The sequence below is a fragment of the Pristiophorus japonicus genome, chromosome 2 (assembly GCF_044704955.1).
Source record: "Pristiophorus japonicus isolate sPriJap1 chromosome 2, sPriJap1.hap1, whole genome shotgun sequence".
Lineage (NCBI taxonomy): Eukaryota > Metazoa > Chordata > Chondrichthyes > Pristiophoridae > Pristiophorus > Pristiophorus japonicus.
Window position 1 is genome coordinate 369,319,619 of NC_091978.1, and position 25,219 is coordinate 369,344,837.

Sequence of the window (25,219 nt, forward strand, 5' to 3'; positions counted from 1 at the left end):
TCCTACAGGTATATAAAAAGGAAAAGAATGGCCAAAGCAAATGTTGGTCCCTCAGAGGACGAGACCGGGAACTAGGAATGAGGAACATAGAGATGGCAGAAACTCTGAACAAATATTTTGTATCAGTCTTTACGGTAGAAAACACTAACAATATCTCAACAGTGCTAGGAATCTGGAACTCTCCCCCACAAAAAGCTGTTGAGGCTTGGGTGGGGGGGGGTGTCACTTGAAAATTTCAGAACAGAGATTGATAGACTTCTGTTGGGTAAGGGTATTAAGGGTTACAGAACTAAGGTGGGTAGATGGAGTTAAGATACAGATCAGCCTTGGTCTGATTGAGGTGGAACAGGCTCGAAGGGCTGAGTGGCTTGCCCTGTTCCTTACCTTCTTTATTAACAGCATAAAATCATTACATTTACCCCAGTGTTTTTGGAGTTGGGCTCAAATCCAATCCAGAGGATTAGAAATAAAACCTGCTGTCCTGGCCGGCTGTAAGGTCCTGTTTGAGATGAAGTTGAGTCAGGACAATGTGTGTCCCTCGGGAGGCTGGTGGGGAAATTGTCCTTTGCCCTGCCCGTTTTCCCCGAGCAGATTGGGTCCACAGAGCAGCAGTGTGACAGTGTGTCTCCCGCACTGCAAGGGCGCCTGACCTCCGTCTGACCCCAGATTGGTGACATCATCATGTCCCAAAGTGCTTTACAGCCAATGAAGTACTTTCAAAGTATGGTCACTGTTGTAACGTGGGAAACGCAGCAGCCAGTTTGCGCACAGCAAGCTCCCAAAAACAGCAATGTGATAATGACCAGACAATCTGATTTTTTTGTGATGTTGATTGAAGGAGAAATATTGGCCCCAGGACACCGGGGATAACTCCCCTGCTCTTCTGCGAAATAGTAGCCGTGGGATCTTTTATCTCCACCTGAGAGAGCAGACGGGGCCTCGATTTAACGTCTCAAATGAAAGACGGCACCTCCAACAGAGCGACACTCGCTCAGTATCGGTTTGGGAGTGTCGGTCTGGATTTTGTGCTCCAGTCTCTGGAGTGGGACTTGAACCCACGACCTTCTGGACTCCGAGATGAGAGAGAGAGCGATACTCACCGAGCTGCGGCTCACACCTTAGTCGTTGTGAGTGTCCTTCACGTGAATTCTGGCGGTCAGCGGAGAGTGAGTTTCTGGGGGTGGGGTCAGGTACCTCTCTCTGCACATGGGGACTTAACATATCACCCGCTGTGTAACGTTAACACTTGTTTTACTATTGTTTTTGGAACAGCGAGGGAAACCATTTCAAAACGAGCAGCGTAGACCCTGGAGTGGATATGTCAGCAGTGACCCTGTGGTTTGAGAAACTGGGGAAAAATCTCACACTTTTACAAGAGGTAACGTTAGCGATTACACCAGTCAGATTCCCGATTATATGCCTGAAAGGGAACAGTTTGCCGGGCTAGGAAAGAAAGACTTGTATTTATATTGTGCCTTACACCACCACCGGACGTCTCAAAGCACTTTACAGCCAATTAAGTACTTTTGTGGTGTAGACACTGTTGTAATATGGGAAACGCAGCAGCCAATTAGCACACAGCAAGCACCCACACACAGCAATATGATACTGACTAGATAATCTGTTTTTTTGCTATGTTGTTTGAGGGATAAATATTGTCCAGGGCTATGGGGAAAGAGCAGGGGGGCAGTGCGACTAATCGGATCGCTCTTTCAACGGGCCGCCACAGGCATGATGGGCTGAATGGCCTCCTTCTGCATGGTTTAGGACCCCTTATATGTTTTCTTATTATCAACTAGTGAGGTGAGTTTTATTGCCGTACTGTACAAGAGCCCCAGCCTGAAGAACTGATGTCAGAAATGAGAAATCATAATTCTTTGTGCGCTTAGGGCAGAGTGGGTTAAGAGGACATTTAATAGAGGTGTTCAAAAATGATGTGGATGGTACACACTGCAGCCAGGGGGCGCCGGTGGTGGAGGGAGTGAATGTTGAAGGTGGTGGATGGGGAGCCGATCAAGCGGCTGCTTTGTCCTGGATGGTGTCGAGCTTCTTGAGTGTTGTTGGAGCTGCACTCATCCAGGCAAGTGGAGAGTGTTCCATCACACTCCTGACTTGTGCCTTGTGGGTGTTGGAGAGGCTCCTGTTGCTGAACACATTGTGAACTCGGATATACCTCTCTGACAATTGTCCATTCACAAAGACACACAATTCCCCTCCCCCCACCATATTTCTGTTTGTTCACAGGACATTAAACCACACAAACAGAATTATTGCACCAAATGGTCAATTTCAGTGGCTTAAATCTAGTTTGATTCAAACAGCAGGTGGCAATTTGAAATAACCTCAAGAGAGTGGGGGAAATAGTGTGAGCAGGCTCAATGTTCATACCTCAGTGTATTCAGGCCTCAGTGTGTTCAGGCCTCAGGCCTCAGTGAGTTCAGGCCTCAGTGTGTTCAGGCCTCAGTGTGTTCAGGCCTCAGTGAGTTCAGGCCTCAGGCCTCAGTGAGTTCAGGCCTCAGTGTGTTCAGGCCTCAGTGAGTTCAGGCCTCAGGCCTCAGAGTGTTCAGGCCTCAGTGTGTTCAGGCCTCAGTGAGTTCAGGCCTCAGGCCTCAGTGTGTTCAGGCCTCAGGCCTCAGTGAGTTCAGGCCTCAGTATGTTCAGGCCTCAGGCCTCAGTGTGTTCAGGCCTCAGTGTGTTCAGGCCTCAGTGAGTTCAGGCCTCAGGCCTCAGTGTGTTCAGGCCTCAGTGTGTTCAGGCCTCAGGCCTCAGTGAGTTCAGGCCTCAGTATGTTCAGGCCTCAGGCCTCAGTGAGTTCAGGCCTCAGCATGTTCAGCCCTCAGTGAGTTCAGGCCACTGCCAATGCCAGTCTTGAACCAGCTATTTGGAGTTCTGCGAGAACAGTGCAGGTTGACAGTTCCTCCCCCTTTCCTTCCCCCTGAGAAATGGCTTCCCTCTGCTTTCCCGTTCTCCAGACAGCCCAGTTAAAATTAAGAACTAACTGTGTGAGAGAACACTGGGGAGACTCAATGTAACTTTCCCAGTTTTACTGCACTGCTGGGGGATTAGATTCCCCATATAATAAGGGTTCTGACCTGAAAACCCACAAATTCAAAATGTCGGAATCCTGAAAGAAATTCTGTACCTGCAGCAATTTATTATTGGATTAACCTCCTCCAGACTTACAAATCCTTCGAGATCTCTGCACTCCTCCAATTCTGGCCTCTTGAGCATCCCCGATTTTAATCGCTCCACTGGTGGCCGTGACTTCAGCTGCCTGGGCCCCAAGCTCTGGAACTCGCTCCCTAAACCTCTCCGCCTCTCTCTCTTCCTTTATGACACTCCTCAAAAACCTCCCTCTTTGACCAAGCTTTTGGTCACCTGTCCCAGTATCTCCTCATGTGGCTCGGTGTCAAATTGTGTCTGATAATCACTCCTGTGAAGCACCGTGGGATGTTTTACTATGTTAAAGGCGCTATATAAATGCAAGATGTTGTTGATTATATATTAGTTACACACCAATGTTTTTTTTCAATAGGTAACTAATGCAGTAGAGAATAAGTTGATCCCTTCATTATCTAAATCCACGGCTGGTGTGGAAGCTCTTCGAGTCTACCTTGTCCTGCCAGAGCTCATCGATGTCCTCATGGAGCAGACCACCGTGGTGAAACTTACAAGCCTTCTGAGTACAGCGATTGTGTCGCTTGAGGAAAGCCAGCTGGAGATCCTTGGTAAGAGCTCGAGCAATGATCCCCGATCTACACACGCCCCACAACCAATCCCCATATTGTAACACAGGCAAAATACCGCGGGAGCTGGAAATCTGATGTAGTAACAGAGAATGCTGGAAACACTCAACAGGTCAGGCAGCATCTGCGGAGAGAGAGAGACTGAGTTAATCAGGTCACTGACCTTTCATCAAAACTGGAAGAAATGAAGAGATTTAATCGTTTATAATCAGGTTCCGAGCCATTTACATTTCTTCCCGATCCCTTTGCCTCAAACCACCATCCCTTTTGTCATTTAATCTCTCCTGCCTCCCACCCTATCACAGACCTTCACTCTTGTTCTTCCCTCTCCCCTCCATCCCATCACGCTCCCCCTATATCATCACACTAACCCCCCCCCCACCCCACCATCCTTCCCCCTCCCCCCACTTCCTCCTTCCACGCTCCCCCTCCCCCCCCACTTCCTCCTCCCCCCCCCCACCACCAGCACCCTCCCCCCTCTCCCCCCCTTCCTCCTCCCGCAACTCCACCTTTCCCCCGGCCTTTCCTTGCCACAATACCTGCTTATAAACTGTTAAGTGTGTCTTTGGACTATCCCCAATGTTACACTATTTTTCTCTGTGCTAGTCGATGTCGACTGTTTTTCCCCTCGCTGTGAAGCACGTTGAGCTATCTCCCTGTATGTGAGGAGTGCTCCAGGAACCAAGGTTGTTGTTGGTGTGGATTACTACAGCAGAGAAGACGGCCATTCGGCCCATCGAACCTGTGCCGGCTCTCTGAGAGAACTGCCCGCTTGGTCCCATTCCGTTGCCCTTTCCACTCTGCCCTTTGACATTTTCCTTTTGGAGAAGAGTGTTGGGTTGTGTCAGTGGCTAGCGCTCTTGCCTCTGAGCCAGGTGGTTGTGGGTTCCAGCCTCTCCCCGGTCTGGGCTCACAGCTCAGTGCAGCACTGAAGGAGAACTGCGTTGTCGGAGGTGCAAAAGATCCCAGGGCATTTGTTTCAAAGTAGAGCCAGGAATTTTCCTGTTCTCTTCGGCCAAACTTCAGACTTCACGTGGGTGGGCGATACATCGCTAACATTTTCCAGTTCTGACTGTCATCGACCTGAAACACTAACTCTGTTTCTCTCTCCACAGACGCTGCCCGACCTGCTGAGTATTTCCAGCATTTTCTGTTTATATTTCAGATTTCCCGCATCCGCAATATTTTGCTTTTGTACGGATGATACATTCTGCCAGAAAGTGAAAATTACCCCTCACATTTTCTACATCCGCCCATCCTGCGACATCCTCCTGTAGTCTTTATCAATTTTTCTCAGCTTCCCCCCACCCCACCCCTCCCCACCCGCGTCCCCCTCACCTCACCCCACCACGCTCCGCGCTCCCCCCACCCCACCCCACCCCTCCCCACCCGCTCCCCCCTCACCCCTCCCCACCCGCTTCCCTCCCACCCCACCACGCTCCGCGCTCCCCCCACCCCACCCCACCCCTCCCCACCCGCTTCCCCCCTCACCCCTCCCCACCCGCTTCCCCCCTCACCCCTCCCCACCCGCTTCCCCCCCCACCCCTTCCCACCCACTCCCCCCTCACCCCTCCCCACCCGCTTCCCCCCCACCCCACCACGCTCCGCGCTCCCCCCACCCCACCCCACCCCTCCCCACCCGCTTCCCTCCCACCCCACCACGCTCCGCGCTCCCCCCACCCCACCCCACCCCTCCCCACCCGCTTCCCTCCCACCCCACCACGCTCCGCGCTCCCCCCACCCCACCCCACCCCTTCCCACCCGCGCCCCCTCACACCTCCCCACCGCGCCCCCCACCCTTTCCCACCCGCGACCCCCTCATCCCTCCCCACCATGCTCCCTCTTACCCCGCCACACTCCTCCCTACCCCGCCACACTCCTCCCTACCCCACCACACTCCTCCCTACCCCACCACACTCCTACCTACCCCACCACACTCCTCCCTACCCCACCACACTCCTCCCTACCCCACCACACTCCTCCCTACCCCGCCACACTCCTCCCTACCCCACCACACTCCTCCCTACCCCGCCACACTCCTCCCTACCCCACCACACTCCTCCCTACCCCACCACACTCCTCCCTACCCCACCACACTCCTCCCTACCCCACCACACTCCTCCCTACCCCACCACACTCCTCCCTACCCCGCCACACTCCTCCCTACCCCGCCACACTCCTCCCTACCCCACCACACTCCTCCCTACCCCACCACACTCCTCCCTACCCCACCACACTCCTCCCTACCCCACCACACTCCTCCCTACCCCACCACACTCCCCAATTTGGTCTCGTCAGCAACCTTCACTATCATTCCCCTAAATGTCTCCGTCCTGCAGAGTTTGATACTGAAACTGGCTACAAAACCAGGTCCAGAATCCCATTCTCCAACATTGACATTACCTCGATAAGCTCAAAATTCAACCAAAAAAATAAATAAATTCAGAATCCCCAGCAATAAATATTGCAACTTTCTGCTTCAGTGATGTGTTTAATTCTTCAGATCCTGGTGAATCAAAATGAATCTTATTTTAATGTTTTTTGCTCCTCCCTCAACTACTAACCAGAATCCTGGTGGAGTCACCTCAATGAGTTTTTCTTCACGAAACTTGTGATGCTGTATAAAAGTGTGTCTTACCGGCTTCTGCAGGAGAGCTCCAGGGAGACAAAGGAATTTCCCGACAAACTGTGCAATTGTTTAAATGTCTTGCAAAGACTTTACAAGGTAAGTGTGACTGAGGTAAGAGCCCTAACCTGGTCTGCATCTGTCTAGAATATAAAACTATTGGACTGATTGGATGCTGAGAGGCTGTTTCCCCCTGGCTGGAGAATGGGGATAGTCACGACTGATCTGTGACCTAACTCCATATACCCGCCGTTGGCCCATATCCCTCAATACCTTCGGTTAACAGAAAGCTATCAATCTCAGGTTTAAAATTAACAATTGACCCAGCATCAATTGCCGTTTGGAACACTTCTACACACAGAGTTCCAAACCTCTCCCACCCTCTGTGTGTAGAAATGTTTCCTAATTTCACTCCTGAAAGGTCTGGCTCTAATGTTTAGACTCTGCCCCTAGTCCCAGACTCCCCAACCAGCGGGAATAGTCTCTCTCTATCTACCCTGTCAGTTCCCCTTAATATCCTGAAAACTTCGATCAGATCACCCCTTAATATTCCAAACTCCAAAGAATACAACCCCCATTTGTGTGATCTCCCGTCGTGACTTAACACTTACTGAAGTAAAGGAATCCAATAGACCCTTACACCACGATCATTGCACCTTCCCTCCTTCACAACAAAGAAGCATAAAAATAGAAAGTAGAACGCCAGGTTGATGGGCAAATTTAAGTCCAATGTTGGGAGGGTCTTCACACGAAGAATGGTTAACACATGAAACGTGTCGGGAGTTGGAGGCTGTGAGGGAGGGGAGCTGGGTACAGGTTGGATGTGCTGAGAATAGTCTTCCTCATCTGTGTTCTGTAAAACAAGCAAATATATATATATATATATATATATACTACAACAAAAAGGGAAAATGCTGGAAATACTCAGCGGGTCAGGCAGCATCTGTGGAGAGAGAAACAGAGTTAATGTTTCGGGTCGATGACCCGTCGTCAGAACTGGAGAGTGTTCGAAATAAGCAGATTCTTAAGGAGCACTGAAAGGGGGAGGGGGAAGAAAGAACAAAAGGGAAGGTCTGGGATAGGGTGGAAGACAGGAGAGATTAGAGAGACAAAAGGAATGATGGGCCGAATTGAAATGGTAATGGCAGGAGTTAGAAAAAGGTTAATCTGGATAGGGTGTGAATGGCAGAATTTGCCATTGGAGACAAAGATTTGTTTTTACATAAGATCGGGGAGGAGGTGTGGGTGGGGTGGAGGGTGGGGGAGGGGGTGAAGTTTTTAAAAAAAAGAGGAAAGGGAGCAAGATATGGGCAGAGGTTGTGGTCTGAAATTATTGAACTCGATGTTGAGTCCAGAAGGTTGTAAAGTGTCTAAACGAAAGATGAGGTGCTGTTCCTCGAGCTTGCGTTGAGCTTCATTGGAACAGTGTAGGAGACCGAGGACGGAGAGGTCAGAGTGGGAATGGAGTGGGGAATTAAAGTGACAGGCGACCGGGGTCACGCTTACGGACTGAACGGTGGTATTCCACAAAGCGGTCACCCAATCTCCGCTTGGTCTTCGCAATGTAGAGGAGACCACATCGTGATCAGCGAATACAGTATACTACATTGAGAGAAGTACAAGTAAAGTGCTGTTTCACCTGGACAGTGGGAAGGGAGGAGGTAAAAGGGCAGGTGTTGCATCTCCTGCACTTGCACAGGAAGGTGCCGTGGGAAGAGGAGGGGGTGCTGGGGGTGACTGCGGAATGGACCAGGGGGTCACGGAGGGAGCGGTCCCTTCGGAACGCTGAGAGGGGAGGGGAGGGGACGATGTGATTGGTGGTGGGGGTCACGCTGGAGGTGGCGGAAATGGCGGAGAATGATCCGTTGAACGTGGAGGCTGGTGGGGTGAAAGCTGAGGACAAGGGGAACCCTGTCGTGGTTCAGAGAGGGAGGGGAAGGGGTGAGAGCAGAGGTGCGGGAAATAGATCGGACACGGTCGAGGGCCATGTTAACCACGGCGGAGGGGAATCCTCGGTTGAGGAAAAAGGAAGACATATCAGAGGCACTAGTGTGAAAAGTGGGGTCCTCAGAGCAGATGCGACAGAGATGGAGAAACTGGGAGAATGGAATGGAGTCCTTACAGGAAGCGGGATGGGAGGAGGTGTAGTCCAGGGAGCTGTGGGAGTCAGTGGGCTTATAGTGACCCACTGAGATACTGCCTGACCCTCTGAGATTTCCAGAATTTTCTGTTTTTATTTCAGATTCCAACATCCACAGTATTTTGCTTTTGCATTTGTATATACTGATCTGATTTGTAGCATCTTGCGGAGACATCGTTGGTGGTATTTCTCCAGCGATTTGAGGTGTCTACTGTACATGGTCCATGTTTCTGAGCCATACAGGAGGGCGGATATTACTACAGCCCTGTAGACCATGAGCTTGGTGGCAGATTTGAGGGCCTGGTCTTCAAACACTCTTTTCCTCAGGCGGCCAAAGGCTGCACTGGCGCACTGGAGACGGTGTTGAATCTCGTCGTCAATGTCTGCTGTTGTTGATAAGAGGCCCCCGAGGTATGGGAAGTGGTCCACATTGTCCAGGTCCTTGCCATGGATCTTGATGACTGGCGGGCAGTGCTGTGCGGCGAGGACAGGCTGGTGGAGGACCTTTGTCTTACGGATGTTTAGTGTAAGGCCCATGCTTTCATATGCCTCAGCAAATGTCTCCAGAAGATCCTACAAATCCTGTGGGAGGACAGGCGCACCAACATCAGCGTCCTCGACCAGGTCAACATCTCCAGCATTGAAACACTGACCACACTCGATCAGCTCTGCTGGGCGGGCCACATTGTCCGCATGCCAGACACGAGACTCCCAAAGCAAGTGCTCTATTCGGAACTCCTTCATGGCAAACGAGCCAAAGGTGGGCAGAGGAAACGTTACAGGGACACCCTCAAAGCCTCCCTGATAAAGTGCAAAATCCCCACTGACACCTGGGAGTCCCTGGCCAAAGATCGCCCTAAGTGGAGGAAGTGCATCCAGGAGGGCGCTGAGCACCTTGAGTCTCGCCACCGAGAGCATGCAGAAACCAAGCGCAGGCAGCGGAAAGAATGCGGCAAACCAGACCCACCTTTCCTTCAACCACTGTCTGTCCCACCTGTGACAGAGACTGTGGTTCTGGTATTGGACTGTACAGTTACCTGAGAACTCATTTTAAAAGTGGAAGCAAGTCTTCCTCGATTCTGAGGGACTGCCTATGACGATGACTGATCTGAGATTAGGATACTCTGTCTAGAATGGACCTATTCTCTCTGGAGTTTAGAAGAATGAGAAGTGATCTCAGTGATTCTGAGAGGGCTTGACAGTGTAGAGACTGAGAGGATGTTTCCCCCGGGCTGGAGAGTCTAGAACCAGGGGTCACAGTCTCAGAATAAGGGGTCGACCATTTAGGACTGAGATGAGAAGGAAATTTCTTCACTCAGAGGGTGGTGAATCTTTGGGATTCTGTTTGGAGACTCAGTCATTGAGTATATTCAAGACGGAGATCGATAGATTTTTGGACTCTCGAGGAATCGAGGGATATGGGGATCGGGCGGAGAAATGGAGTTGAGGTCGAAGATCAGCCATGATCTCATTGAATGGCGGAGCAGGCTCGAGGGGCCGAATGGCCAACTCCTGCTCCTAATTCTTCTGTCATTGTGTTCTTAACTACCTGGAATGATCTATGTGTCCCATTCACAAATCTGCTAGATGAGACAGTTTGGAATTTTCATCAGACTTACGAAGTGCTTTCAGTTCATTAGCACCTGGGCTAAGCGGCGAGGGTGTGAGTGGCGAGGCACTGTACCACTCAGTTAATTTAATATAAATGTTTTCATGGTGCAGATATGCACAGGAATATATATTGCTCACAGCCAACTGGAATGTAAGAGCAAAGATGTCTTACTGCAATTATAGAGGGCTTTTGTCAGAGACCACACCTGGAGTATTGTGTACAGTTTTGGCCTCCTTACCTAAGGAAGGATATACTTGCCATAGAGGGAGTGCAAGGCCTGATTCCTGATTGTCCTATGAGGAGAGATTGAGTAGACTAGGCCGATATTCTCTGGAGTTTAAAAGAATGAGAGGTGATCTCATTGAAACATACAACATTCTTACAGGGCTTGACAGGGTAGATGCTGGAAGGATGTTTCCCCCGAGCTGGGGAGTCTAGAACCAGGGGTCACAGTCTCAAGATAAGGGATTTGCGCCTTTCACAACCACCAAACGCCCCAAAGCATTTCACGGCTGATGAAAGACCTTTTGAAGTGCAGCCACTGTTTTAATGTGGGAAACGCGGCAGCCAATTTGTGCACAGCATGCTCCCACAAACAGCAATAAAATAAAGGAGCAGGTATCAGTCATAAGAACATAAGAACATAAGAAATAGGAACAGGAGTAGGCCATACGGCCCCTCAAGCCTACTCCATCATTTAATAAGATCATGGCTGATCTGATCATGAACTCAGCTCCACTTCCCCGCCCGCTCCCCATAACCCCTTATCCCCTTATCGTTTAAGAAACTGTCTATTTCTGTCTTAAATTTATTCAATGTCCCAGCTTCACAGCTCTCTGAGGCAGCGAATTCCACAGAGTTACAACCCTCTGAGAGAAGAAATTTCTCCTCATCTCAGTTTTAAATGGGCAACCCCTTATTCTAAGATCATGGCCTCTAATTCTAGTCTCCCCTATCAGTGGAAACATCCTCTCGCATCCACCTTGTCAAGCCCCTTCATAATCTTATACGTTTCGATAAGATCACCTCTCATTCTTCTGAATTCCAATGAGTAGAGGTCCAATCTGCTCAACCTTTCCTCATAAGTCAACTCCCTCATCCCCAGAATCAATCTAGTGAACCTTCTATGAACTGCCTCCAAAGCAAGTATAGCCTTTCGTAAATATGAAAACCAAAACTGCACGCAGTATTCCAGGTGTGGCCTCACCAATACCTTATATAGCTGTAGCAAGACTTCCCTGCTTTTGTACACCATCCCCTTTGCAATAAAAGCCAAGATACCATTGACCTTCCTGATCACTTGCTGTACCTGCATACTATCCTTTTGTGATTCATGCACAAGTACCCCCAGGTCCCGCTGTACTGCGTCACTTTGCAATCTTTCTCCATTTAAATAATAACTTGCTCTTTGATTTTTTTCTGCCAAAGTGCATGACCTCACACTTTCCAATATTATACTCCATCTGCCAAATTTTTGCCCACTCACTTAGCCTGTCTATGTCCTTTTGCAGATTTTTTGTGTCCTCCTCACTCATTGCTTTTCCTCCCACCTTTGTATCGTCAGCAAACTTGGCTACGTTACACTCGGTCCCTTCTTCCAAGTCGTTTATATAGATTGTAAATAGTTGGGGTCCCAGCACTGATCCCTGCGGCACCCCACTAATTACTGGTTGCCAACCAGAGAATTATCCTGACTCTCTGTTTTCTGTTAGTTAGCCAATCCTCTATCCATGCTAATATTACCCCAACCCCATGAACTTTTATCTTGTGCAGTAACCTTTTATGTGGCACCGTGTCAAATGCCTTCTGGAAATCCAAATACACCACATCCACTGGTTCCCCTTTATCCACCCTGTTCGTTACATCCTCAAAGAACTCCAGCAAATTTGTCAAACATGACTTCCCCTTCCATGACTTCCATGCTGACTCTGCCTGACCGAATTATGCTTTTCCAAATGTCCTGCTACTGCTTCTTTAATCATGGACTCCAGCATTTGTCTGAGGGATAAATGGTGGCCCGAGATACCAACCCTGATATTCTTCACAATAATGTCGCAGCATATATTGAAAATAAAAATTGCTTATTTATTTAGCGCTGGAAGTTTACAGAATAGTTTGCGCAACTCTGGCTAAAGAGGATGAAATCCACCTGGTGGAATGGATGTGAATGCTGGGATATAAATCCTCGGTACATTCTTTCCAAGGCTGTCTGTAGATAAGCCGGTACCAAACTCTGCCATTGTTATTTAAAATGTTAATGAATAACATAAAGTATTGCAGCAAATTATGTTTCAATTGATTCTGTCCACAGATTAATTCAACCTCAAGTCTTAAAATCCAGGAGAACACTTTCTACATTTCTCCAGCAGAGGTCTTTGGGGGCACGTCCATTTCCTGTGTAAGTTCCGAAAATTCGTGATCAAGTATTTTATTTGGATCCCACCTTTATGACTGCAAGGACCAGTTGCATTTAAATAGCGCCTTTAATGTCGAAAAACGACCTAGGGAGAGTTATCAAACAAAATGTGACAGCGAGCCACATAAGGGGAAATTAGGGCAGGTGACCAAAAGCTTGGTCAAAGAGGGAGGTTTTAAGGAGCATCTTAAAGGAGGAGAGAGAGGTGGAGAGGTTTAGGGAGGGAGTTCCAGAGCTTGGGGCCCAGGCAGCTGAAGGCACGACCGCCAATGATGGAGCGATAATAATCGGGGATGCTCTAGAGGCCAGAATTAGAGGAGGGCAGAGATTTCGGAGGGTGCTGGGACTGGAAGGAGGAGCAAGAGAGGCAGAGAAGTTTAGAAATGAGTTACCCGGTCTGGAGACACCAGGATCCCACCGTGTATGATTTATACTGGCTCGCCTGAGCAGCCACCAAGTTCAAGTTCAGCCGTGTCTTCCTTACAAATTAAGATCCCACCTCTCTACCTCTCTTTCCTCCTTTAAGACATTCCTTAAGACCTATCTCTTTAATCAATCTTTTGGTGACAGATTAGGAAAAGGGGAGGTGCAACGAGACCTGGGTGTCATGATACATCAGTCATTGAAAGTGGGCATGCAAGAACAGCAGGCGGTGAAGAAGGCAAATGGCATGTTGGTCTTCATAGCGAGAGGATTTGAGTACAGGAGCAGAGAGGTCTTACTGCAGTTGTACAGGGCCTTAGTGAGGCCTCACCTGGAATATTGTGCACAGTTTTGATCTCCTAATCTGAGGAAGGATATTCTTGCTATTGAGGGAGTGCAGTGAAGGTTCACCAGACTGTATCCCGGGATGGCAGGACTGACATATGGAGAAAAACTGGATCGACTAGGCTTATATTCACTGGAATCTGGAAGAATGAGAGGGGATCTCATAGAAACATATAAAATTCTGCCGGTACTGGACAGGTTAGATGCAGGAAGAATGTTCCCGATGTTGGGGAAGTCCAGAACCAGGGGTCACAGTCTAAGGATAAGGGGTAAGCCATTTAGGACCGAGATGAGGAGAAACTTCTTCACTCAGAGAGTTGTGAACCTGTGGAATTCTCTACCACAGAAAGTTGTTCAGGCTAGTTTGTTAAATATATTCAAGAGGGAGTTCGATGTGGCCCTTACGGCTAAGGGGATCAGTGGGTATGGAGAGAAAGCAGGAATGGGGTTGCTGATGTTGCATGATCAGCCATGATCATAGTGAATGGTGGTGCATGCTCAAAGGGCCGAATGGCCTGCTCCTGCACCTAGTTTCTATGTTTCTATGTTTCTATGGTCATCTGCCTTAATTTCTGCTTATGTGGCTCAGTGTCAAATTTATCTGCTTTGTCTTATAACACTGCTGTGAAGCACCTTGGGACATTTGACTACGTTAAAGGCGCTTTATAAATAAATTTTTTTGTTGTTGTACAAATCTTGATGTTATGCCCTATAGTTACAGGAACCTACTGCTGTTTTGGACTTTTTGATATAGACCTTTTTCTGTGCCTGCTTTTAAAGAAAGAAAGACTTGCATTTATATAGCGCCTTTCATGACCACCGGCCATTTAAAACGCTTTACAGCCAATTAAGCACTTTTTGAAGTGTAGAAACTAGACCATAAAAAGAGACACAACGTTTCACTCAGTTGGAACTTTTTCTTACCTTCAAGACCAGGTAACGTGAATAGGCTTGGATAAGCCAGTCACACGGATTTTCCCTACAAGTTCCCCACACAGATGGTTTCAGATATTTAGGGCTAAATGTGTATTATTCCTTAAGAAGTTTAAAGAAGAATATTATGAAACAAGAACAAATGAAGTGAATTCTCTTTCCTTTTTGAATCTGTTGAAAGGATAAGGAAGGTGTTAGCCCAACAATGGATATCCATCATTCGTGGTACTTATCCCATCAGTTATGATTGCACTGGTCTGTGTTCAGGGAAGGTATAAGATAATAATGTTAATGGCAGTTAAACTAAGATTAAGAAATTAAGAATCGTTAATTTGATGCTTTTTTCACAGATAGCAATGTTCAAATTGATTCGTTACAGTTGCATCTTTAATATGGAAAACAAAATTAAGATTTTCCAGCGAGTCTCCCACTTAAGAATACGAGTAAGTATTATTATATAGTTCTGGTTTATTGTATATTCCTCCTTATTGTATTATTTATAATGTAATTTGAATTTTTTTAATTAGTTTTTTCACCTATGTCTATCTGCATGCGCATTTTGCCTGACAATTTTACACTTCCTTCTCCCAATTTTTCTCTCCTTCCCTCTCTTGTCAATATTTAACGTATTGTAAGATTGCTGTGAAGCGAATTAAGACATTTTACTACGTTAAAGGCGTTATATAAATAAAAGTTATTATTATATTGATAGTCCTTTAGTTAGATGGTTTTACAAATCATATTCCTAACATTACATTATTTCTTTCAGCAAGGAATAATCTTTGATGAAAGAATGAATTTTGGCAATAACAGGATCATTGATGTTTCTACTGGGAACACTGATATTTCTACTGGGAACACTGATATTTCTACTGGGAACATTGATGTCTCTACTGGGAACATTGATGTCTCTACTGGGAACATTGAAACTTCTACTGGGAACATTGATGTCCCTACTGGGAATATTGATGCCTCTACTGGGATCATTGATGTTTCTACTGGGAACATTGATGCCTCTACTGGGAACATTGATGTCTCTATTGGGAACATTGATGTCTCTATTGGAAACGCTAATGTCTCTACTGGGAACATTGATGTCTCTACTGGGAACATTGATGCCTCTACTGGGAACACTGATGCCTCTACTGAGAACATTAGTGTCTCTATTGGGAACATTGAAACTTCTACTGAGAACATTAGTGTCTCTATTGGGAACATTGAAACTTCTACTGGGAACATTGCTGTCTCTACTGGGATCATTGATGCCTCTTATGGGAACATTGAAACTTCTACTGGGAACATTGATGTATCTACTGGGAACATTAATGTCTCTCTTGGGAACATTGAAACGTCTACTGGGAACATTGATGTCTCTACTGGGAACACTGATGCCTCTACTGGAAACACTGATGCCTCTACTGGTATCATTGATGCTTCTACTGGTATCATTGATGCCTCTACTGGGAACATTGAAGCTTCTACTGACATAATTGAAGCTTCTACTGGGAACACTGATGTTTCTGTTGGGATCTTTGATGACTATTGGGAAGACTACGACGACGATGATTATGATTGTTATGTGGATGCTGATTATGAAGATTCTGATGATGAAGATTCTGATGATGAAGATTCTGATGATGAGGATTATGAGGTTTATAACGTGTGTGATTTTAATCTTTACTCAATCTTGTTTCACGGCATTTTTTGTTTCCCTATGTTCAATTATCCCCGATGCTTTCTACTTATCAACCGAAGAGATATCCTTCCAAACACCTTGGCACAATTAAGATGCTGCAGTTGTAAGAGACTCCGTGGTTTACTTCAGGTAAAAGTTTACCAGTTTAAAACAATGGGCATTGCCATTGCTGTTTGTGGGATCTTGCTGTGTGTACATTAGCTTCTTGGTTTTCCAACAGTGACTATACTTCATAAGTAGTTCTTTGGGATGTCCTGAGGAAGTGCCAAAACACAAATAGTTTCTTTGCTTCATTCCCTCTCTCCATCTCTCCTCTCCGTTTTGCTCAATATAGGAGCATAAGAACGAGAGGATTTGGCTCGGCAAGCCAATGTCTTTTTAATTGATCTCACCCCATCTATTGATCTTCATCCCTCCTCTATTCAGAAATAGATCTTGTTGCCTTAAAGTAAAAATGCTCCCTGGCTTTTTACTGCTAACATGGTTCAATCATACTTGGAGTAGTGTACACATTTTTGATCAACACATTATAAAAAGGATATAGAGGCGCTGATGAAGGTGCAAAAAAGATTCAGAAGGATGATACCAGAACTGAGTTGCTATAGTGTCAGCTATGGCTCTTTGGGTAGCACTCCCATAAGAACATAACAACAGAAGAAATAGGAGCAGGAGTCGGCCATTCGGCTCCTCGGGCCTGCTCCGCCATTCAATAAGATCATGGACGATCTGATCATGGACTCAGCTCCACTTCCCTGCCCACTCCCCCTAACCCTTCACTCCCTATTATTCAGAAATCTGTCTATCTCCACCTTAAATATATTCAATGACCCAGCCTCCACAGCTCTCTGGGGCAGAGAATGCCACAGATTCACGACCCTCCGAGAGAAGAAATTCCTCCTCATCTCCATTTTAAATGGGCGACCCCTTATTCTGAAACTATGCCCGCTAGTTCTAGATTCTCCCTCGAGGGGAAACATCCTCTCTGCATCTACCCTATCAAGACCTCTCAGAATCTTATACGTTTCAATAAGATCACCTCTCATTCTTCTAAACTCCAATGAGTATAGGCCCAACCTGCTCAACCTTTCCTCATAAGACAATTCCTTCATCTCAGGAATCAACCGAGTGAACCTTCTCTGAACTGTTTCCAATGCAAGTATATCCTTCTTAAAAGGAGACCAAAACTGTACACGTTACAGTTCTCGCCTCTTGAGTCAGAAGGTCGTGGGTTCAAGTCCCACTCCAGAGACTTGAGCACAAAAATCTAGGTTGACACTCCCGGTGCAGTGCTGAGGGAGTGCTGTACTGTCGGAGGGACAGTGCTGAGGGAGCGCTGCACTGTTGGAGGGGCAGTACTGAGGGACTGCTGCACTGTCGGAGGGGCAGTACTGAGGGAGTGCCGCACTGTCGGAGGGTCAGTACTGAGGGAGTGCCGTACTTTTGGAGGGGCAGTACTGAGGGAGCGCCGTACTGTTGGAGGGGCAGTACTGAGGGAGCGCAGTACTGTCGGAGGGTCAGTACTGAGGGAGCGCCGTACTGTTGGAGGGGCAGTACTGAGGGAGCGCTGCACTGTCGGAGGGGCAGTACTGAGGGAGTGCTGCACTGTCAGAGAGGCAATGCTGAGGGAGTGCTGCACTGTCGGAGGGGCAATGCTGAGGGAGCACCGCACTGTCGGAGGGCCAGTACTGAGGGAGTGCCGCACTGTCGGAGGGTCAGTACTGAGGGAGCGCCGCACTGTCGGAGGATCAGTACTGAGGGAGTGCTGCACTGTCGGAGGGTCAGTACTGAGGGAGTGCTGCACTGTCGGAGGGGCAGTATTGAGGGAGTGCCGCACTGTGAGAGGGGTAGTACTGAGGGAGCGCTGCACTGTCGGACGGGCAGCGCTGGGGGAGCGCCGTACTGGAGGAGGTGCTGTCTTTCGGATGAGACATTAAACCGATGTTAGCCCCATCTGCTCTCTCAGCTGGACGCAAAAGATTTCATTGCACCCACCCGAACACAGACCTTTCTCCTTTGTTCTCCCCACCCCCACCCACCCGACACTTGTCCTTGACTCAGTTCTTGGTTATAAACTGTTTAACTTCTACCAGTTCCGATGAAAGGCCATCGACCAGAAACATTATCTCTGTTTCTTGCTCCGTAGATGCTGCCTGACCTGCTGAGTGTTTTACAGTATTTTCTGTTTTTATTATGTAGAATCTTGTTGGATTAAAAGTTCCGACTTTGTAAAGTACACAATGTGTCAAACGCATTGACATTGGTGAACATTCTCCTGCCTCACTTTAATATATTTCCTCCAGTTGACATTCCAATCACCCATCACCCATCACCCCCTGTGCTCGCTGCCCCGTGTCCTAACTCTCATCGAGTCCCGCTCACCCATCACCCTCTGTGCTCGCTGCCCCGTGTCCTAACTCACACCGAGTCCCGCTCACCCATCACCCCCAATGCTCACTGTCCCGTGTCCTAACTCGCACTGAGTTCGGCTCACCCATCACCCCCTGTGCTCGCTGCCCCGTGTCCTAACTCGCACTGAGTTCGGCTCACCCATCACCCCCTGTGCTTGCTGCCCCGTGTCCTAACTCGCAACAAGTCCCACTCACCCATCACCCCCTGTGCTCACTGCCCCGTGTCCTAACTCGCACCAAGTCCCGTTCACCCATCACCCCCTGTGCTCGCTGCCCCGTGTCCTAACTCTCATCGAGTCCCGTTCACCCATCACCCCCTGTGCTCACTACCCGTGTCCTAACTCTCATCGAGTCCCGCTCACCCATCACCCCCTGTGCTCACTGCCCCGTGTCCTAACTCTCATCGAGTCCCGCTCACCCATCACCCCCTGTGCTCACTGATCCCGTGTCCTAACTCTCATCGAGTCCCGCTCACCCATCAACCCCTGTGCTCACTGCCCCGTGTCCTAACTCTCATCGAGTCCCGCTCACCCATCACCCCCTGTGCTCACTGAACTACAGTGACTCCCGGTCCAGCAACACCATGATTTTAAAATTCTCATCCTTGTTTTCAAACCTCGCCATGGCCCCTCGCCCCTCCCTATCTCTGAAACCTCCTCCAGCCTCACAACCCTCCATATTTTCAGCCCTCTTCCAATTATGGCCTCTTGAGAATCCCTGATTATAATCGCTCAACCATTGGTGGCCATGCCTTCAGCTGCCTGGGCCCCAAGTTCTGGAACTCCCTCCCGAAACCTTTTCACCTCTACTTCTCTCTCCTCCTTTAATATGCTCCTTAAAACCTATCTCTTTGACAAAGCTTTTGGTCACCTGGCCTAATATCTCCTTATAAGGCTCAATGTCACAAATTTTGTTTGATAATCGCTCCCGTGAAGTATCTTGGGATGTTTTACCACATTAAAGGTGCTATATAAATGCAAGTTGTTGTTGTAGAGGGTTAAGAAGAGGGAAAATCGGAGGGTACAAATCAGAGGAAATAAAAGTACAGATTTCTAATTCTGGTCTCTTTGTTTCCATTATTTCAGGTGAAGTTTGTGGGTGAATCAGGTATTGATGAAGGCAGTGTGTCACAGGAATTCTTCTCTATCATTACCAAGGAACTGTGTACGCTACCAAAGGCATTCAAGCTATATGAAGAATCCAGGCTTGTTTGGTTTCCCGAATGGGTACGTGAATCTTAGACTCTTGGCACCTCCGACACTGCAGCACTCCCTCAGTGCTGCACTGAAGTGTCGGCCTGATGTTTGTGCTCAAGTCTCTGGAGTGGGACCATGAACCCACGACCTTCGGACTCGGAGACGGGAGTGCTGACACCTGAGTCACGAAGTCATAAGTTTTGTTCGTGTAAAGCCTTTAAGTTGCAGAGTTAATATTCACAGCGGTGCACTTACTGCAGTACTGTCAGCCGTGGCTCAGTGGGTAGCAATGTTGCCTCTGAGTCACAAGGTTGTGGGTTCAAACCCCACTCCAGGTACTTGAGCACAAAAATCTAGGCTGACAGTCCTGGTGCAGTACTGAGGGAGCGCCGCACTGTCGGAGATGCTGTCTTTCAGCTGAGACGCTAAATCAAGACCCTGTCTGCTCTCTCAGGTGGATGTAAAAGATCCCATGACACTATTTTGAAGAAGAGCAGGGGAGTTATCCCCGGTGTCATTGGGCCCAATATTTATCCCTCAATCAACAAAAAAAAACAAATTATCTGGGTCATTATCACATTGCTGTTTGTGGGAGCTAGCTCTACGCAAATTAACTGCCGTGTTTCCCACATTACAACACTGACTACACTCCAAAAGTACTTCATTGGCTGTAAAATGCTTTGAGACATCCGTTGGTCGTGAAAGGCACTATATAAATGCAACTCTTTCTTTTCTTTTCTGATGTTAACGCCCTTTAACTTGTAATAATGAGACTCAACATCATGAGTGGTGAGAATGTGGAACTTACGACCACAGGGAGTGATTGAGACGAACAGCATCGATGCATTTAAGGGGAAGCTAGATACGAACATGACGGAGAAAGGAATCGAAGGATATGGTGACCGGGTGAGATGAAGTAAATAGCGTGGGAGGAAGCTCGTGTGGAACATGAACACTGGCAAGGTCTGTTTCTGGGTTATTCAATAGCACCAAGTTTACTTAAACTCCTATTCCCTGGAATATACAAGGTTAAGGGCTGATTTGATTGGGGTTTTTTGGATCCTGAAAGGCATTGGTAGGGTAGACGGATATAGGCCTTGTCCGCTGGTGGAGAGAGTCTAGAACAAGAGGACATCACCTTAACATCAGAGCCAGGCCATTGAGGAGCAAAGCTGGGAAACACTTCACACACAGGGTGGGAGAAGTGTAGAACTCTCTCCCACACAAAGCAGTAGGGGTTAGCTCAATGAATCATTTAAATCTGAGACTGAGAGCTTTTTGCTTGCCAAGGGTAAAAGGAGATGGAGCTGAGGCGAGCGGATGGAGTTAAGATACAGATCAGCCACGATCCCATTGAATGACGGAACAGGCTCGAGGGGCTGAATGGCCTTCTCCTGTCCCCATGTAATTCAGTTGTATCAAGTTGCGTTAAGACTTTGCATAGCAGCAATTATGGTGTTGGTTTTCCCTACACAGGAGCCAGAAATCGATGACCTATTCCGCCTGGTGGGGATTCTCTGTTGGCTCGCTCTATACCATGGCCTCGTGGCAGACTTCCACTTCCCATTGGCCCTGTACAAAAAGCTGCTGCGTGTCCGGCCAACCCTGGATGACCTGAAGGAACTCTCACCGACAGTAGGGCAGTGAGTCAAACTTCTGTTATTCACTTCTGTCAAAGGCCGGTTGAGAGCCACCACGTGGAAACTTGAGAGAGAGAGAGCAGAATACTGCGGTACAGCGGGACCTGGGGGTCCTTGTGCATGAAACACAAACAGTTAGTATGCAGGTACAGCAAGTGATCAGGAAGGCAAATGGAATCTTGGCCTTTATTGCAAAGGGGGATGGAGTATAAAACAGAGAAGTCCTGCTACAACTGTACAGGGTATTGGTGAGACCACAGCTGGAGTACTGCGTACAGTTTTGGTCTCTGTATTTAAGGAAGGATATACTTGCACTGGAGGCAGTTCAGAGAAGGTTCACTAAGTTGATTCCTGAGATGATGAGGAAAGGTTGAGCAGGTTGGGCCGGTACTCATTGGACAGGCAGGAAAGTGGAGCTGAGGCCAAGATCAGATCAGCCACAATTTTATTGAATGGTGGAGCAGGCTCGAGTGGTCAAATGGCCGACTCCTGCTCCTATTCCTGATGAAGGAGCACAGACGGAGGCCGTACGGCCCATCGTCCCTGTGTCAGCTCTTTAGCAGAGCTATCCAATGAGTCCCCAAAGCTCGGAAATATTTCCCTTCAAGTATTTGGGCTTGTCCCCTAACTGTTTGACAGGATGTTGCCGAGAATAGCAGCGTAGACTGTTCGCAACCTTGGTGTCATATTTACCCCCGAGATGTGCTTCCGACCACAGAGCACGAAGACTGTGTATTTCCACCTCCATAACATCGCCCGACCCTACCCCTGCCTCAGCTCATCCGCTGCTGAAACCCTCATCCATGCCTTTGTTACCTTTAGATGTGACTATTCCAACGCTCTCCTGGCTGGCCTCCCATCTTCCACCCTATGTAAACTAGAGGTGATCCAAAACTCAGCAGCCAGTGTCCTAACTCGCACCAAGTCCCACTCACCCATCACCCTCTGTGCTCACTGCCCCGTGTCCTAACTCGCACCGAGTCCTGCTCACCCATCACCCCCTGTGCTCACTGCCCCGTGTCCTAACTCGCACCGAGTCCCGCTCACCCATCACCCCCTGTGCTCACTGCCCATGTCCTAACTCGCACCGAGTCCCGCTCACCCATCACCCCCTGTGCTCACTGCCCATGTCCTAACTCGCACCGAGTCCCGCTCACCCATCACCCCCTGTGCTCACTGCCCATGTCCTAACTCGCACCGAGTCCCGCTCACCCATCATCCCTTGTGCTCACTGCCCCGTGGCCTAACTCGCACCGAGTCCCGCTCACCCATCACCCCCTGTGCTCACTGCCCATGTCCTAACTCGCACCGAGTCCCGCTCACCCATCACCCCCTGTGCTCACTGCCCACGTCCTAACTCGCACCGAGTCCCGCTCACCCATCACCCCCTGTGCTCACTGCCCATGTCCTAACTCGCACCGAGTCCCGCTCACCCATCACCCCCTGTGCTCACTGCCCCGTGTCCTAACTCGCACCGTGTCCCGCTCACCCATCACCCCCTGTGCTCACTGCCCCGTGTCCTAACTCGCACCGAGTCCCGCTCACCCATCACCCCCTGTGCTCACTGCCCATGTCCTAACTTGCACCGAGTCCCGCTCACATCACCCCCTGTGCTCACTGCCCATGTCCTAACTCGCACCGAGTCCCGCTCACCCATCACCCCCTGTGCTCACTGCCCCGTGTCCTAACTCGCACCCAGTCCCGCTCACCCATCACCCCCTGTGCTCACTGCCCCGTGTCCTGACTCGCACCGAGTCCCGCTCACCCATCACCCCCTGTGCTCACTGCCCTGTGTCCTAACTCGCACCCAGTCCCGCTCACCCATCACCCCCTGTGCTCACTGTCCCGTGTCCTGACTCGCACCGTGTCCCACTCACCCATCGCCCCCTGTGCTCACTGCCCCGTGTCCTAACTCGCACCGAGTCCCGCTCACCCATCACCCCCTGTGCTCACTGCCCATGTCCTAACTCGCACCGAGTCCCGCTCACCCATCACCCCCTCTGCTCACTGCCCCGTGTCCTAACTCGCACCCAGTCCCGCTCACCCATCACCCCCTGTGCTCACTGCCTTGTGTCCTGACTCGCACCGAGTCCCGCTCACCCATCACCCCCGTGCTCACTGCCCCGTGTCCTAACTCGCACCCAGTCCCGCTCACCCATCACCCCCTGTGCTCACTGCCCCGTGTCCTAACTCACACCGAGTCCCGCTCACCCATCACCCCCTGTGCTCACTGCCCCGTGTCCTAACTCACACCGAGTCCCGCTCACCCATCACCCCCTGTGCTCACTGCCCCGTGTCCTAACTCGCACCCAGTCCCACTCACCCATCACCCCCTGTGCTCACTGCCCCGTGTCCTAACTCGCACCGAGTCCCGCTCACCCATCACCTCCTGTGCTCACTGCCCCGTGTCCTAACTTACACCGAGTCCCGCTCACCCATCACCCCCTGTGCTCACTGCCCCATGTCCCAACTCGCACCCAGTCCCGCTCACCCATCACCCCCTGTGCTCGCTGCCCCGTGTCCTAACTCGCACCGAGTCCCACTCACCCATCACCCCCTGTGCTCACTGCCCCGTGTCCTAGCTCGCACCCAGTCCCACTCACCCATCACCCCCTGTGCTCACTGCCCCGTGTCCTAGCTCGCACCCAGTCCCACTTACCCATCACCCCCTGTGCTCACTGACCCCGTGTCCTAACTCACACCCAGTCCCACTCACCCATCACCCCCTGTGCTCACTGCCCCGTGTCCTAACTCACACCGAGTCCCGCTCACCCATCACCCCCTGTGCTCACTGACCCCGTGTCCTAACTCACACCCAGTCCCACTCACCCATCACCCCTTGTGCTCACTGACCCCGTGTCCTAACTCGCACCGAGTCCCACTCACCCATCACCCCCTGTGCTCACTGCCCCGTGTCCTAACTCGCAACCAGTCCCACTCACCCATCACCCCCTGTGCTCACTGCCCCGTGTCCTAACTCACACCGAGTCCTACTCACCCATCACCCCCTGTGCTCACTGCCCCGTGTCCTAACTCACACCGAGTCCCGCTCACCCATCACCCCCTGTGCTCACTGCCCCGTGTACTAACTCACACCCAGTCCCACTCACCCATCACCCCTGTGCTCACTGACCAACATTGGATCCCGTTTAACCAACGCTTCGATTTCAAAATTCTCATCTTTGTTTACAAATCCCTCCATGGCCCTCACCCCTCCCTATCTCTGTAATCTCCTGCAGCCCCACAACCCCCCGAGATGTCTGCGCTCCTCTAATTCTGCCCTCCTGAGCATTCCTGATTATAATCGCTCAACCGTTGGTGGCCGTGCCTTCTGTTACCTGGGCCCCAAGCTCTGGAACTCCCTCCCTAAACCTCTCCAAATCTCTACCTTTCTCTCCTCCTTTAAGACACTCCTTAAAACCTACCTCTCTGACCAAGCTTTTGGTCACCTGCCCTAATTTTTCCATATGTGGCTCGGTGTCAAACTTTGTTTGACAATCGCTCCTGTGAAGCGCCTCGGGATGTTTTACTACGTTAAAGGCGCTATATAAATGCAAGTTGTTGTTGAATTGAAAACACAAACGGCAGGCAACACTGTTGTGTGAAGTTTTGCCCGTCCCTATTGTAGGAAGCAAGCAAAACAGAAGTGATTTAGGCACTGAGCCGACAGAGAAATGTAAATGGCTCCTGTTTGCAACGTAGATCAGGTCTTGTAGCAAACTAGGCAGAGACCCACCTCTCCGATTAAAGAAATCGTTTGCTAGCCATCTGTGGCACAGTGCTTCAGTCACATATAAACGTACTTGCTTTCTTTGACAATCGTTAGTCAGCCGATGTTCATTAACTTGCTTCTCTCTTTGCCTGCAGAAATCTCCAGGAGCTTCTCAATTATGAGAATGATGATATCGAAGACGTATTCTGCCAGGATTTCACAGTAGGTCGCTCTTGCTCTTTTCCTCTCTCTCTGATTTGTCTCCTCCCCTCTCTGGGATTATTAATCCTGCTGAGGTACAGGCGCACAAACTCGAGCTGATCTTC

The 25,219-nt window shown here is 49.4% G+C and overlaps 1 protein-coding gene across 1 annotated transcript in view; it reads left to right on the forward strand.

The window, feature by feature from the left end:
• The window catches only part of LOC139231935 (probable E3 ubiquitin-protein ligase HERC3), an 80,526-nt gene that overhangs the window by 39,467 nt on the left and 15,840 nt on the right, over window positions 1–25,219 (forward strand). The window contains exons 10-16 of the mRNA XM_070862542.1: window positions 1,273–1,378; window positions 3,536–3,728; window positions 6,314–6,471; window positions 12,436–12,522; window positions 19,431–19,571; window positions 21,018–21,184; window positions 25,049–25,115. Coding sequence (XP_070718643.1) covers window positions 1,273–1,378; window positions 3,536–3,728; window positions 6,314–6,471; window positions 12,436–12,522; window positions 19,431–19,571; window positions 21,018–21,184; window positions 25,049–25,115 — 919 coding nt within the window. The remainder of the gene's footprint in view (window positions 1–1,272; window positions 1,379–3,535; window positions 3,729–6,313; window positions 6,472–12,435; window positions 12,523–19,430; window positions 19,572–21,017; window positions 21,185–25,048; window positions 25,116–25,219) is intronic.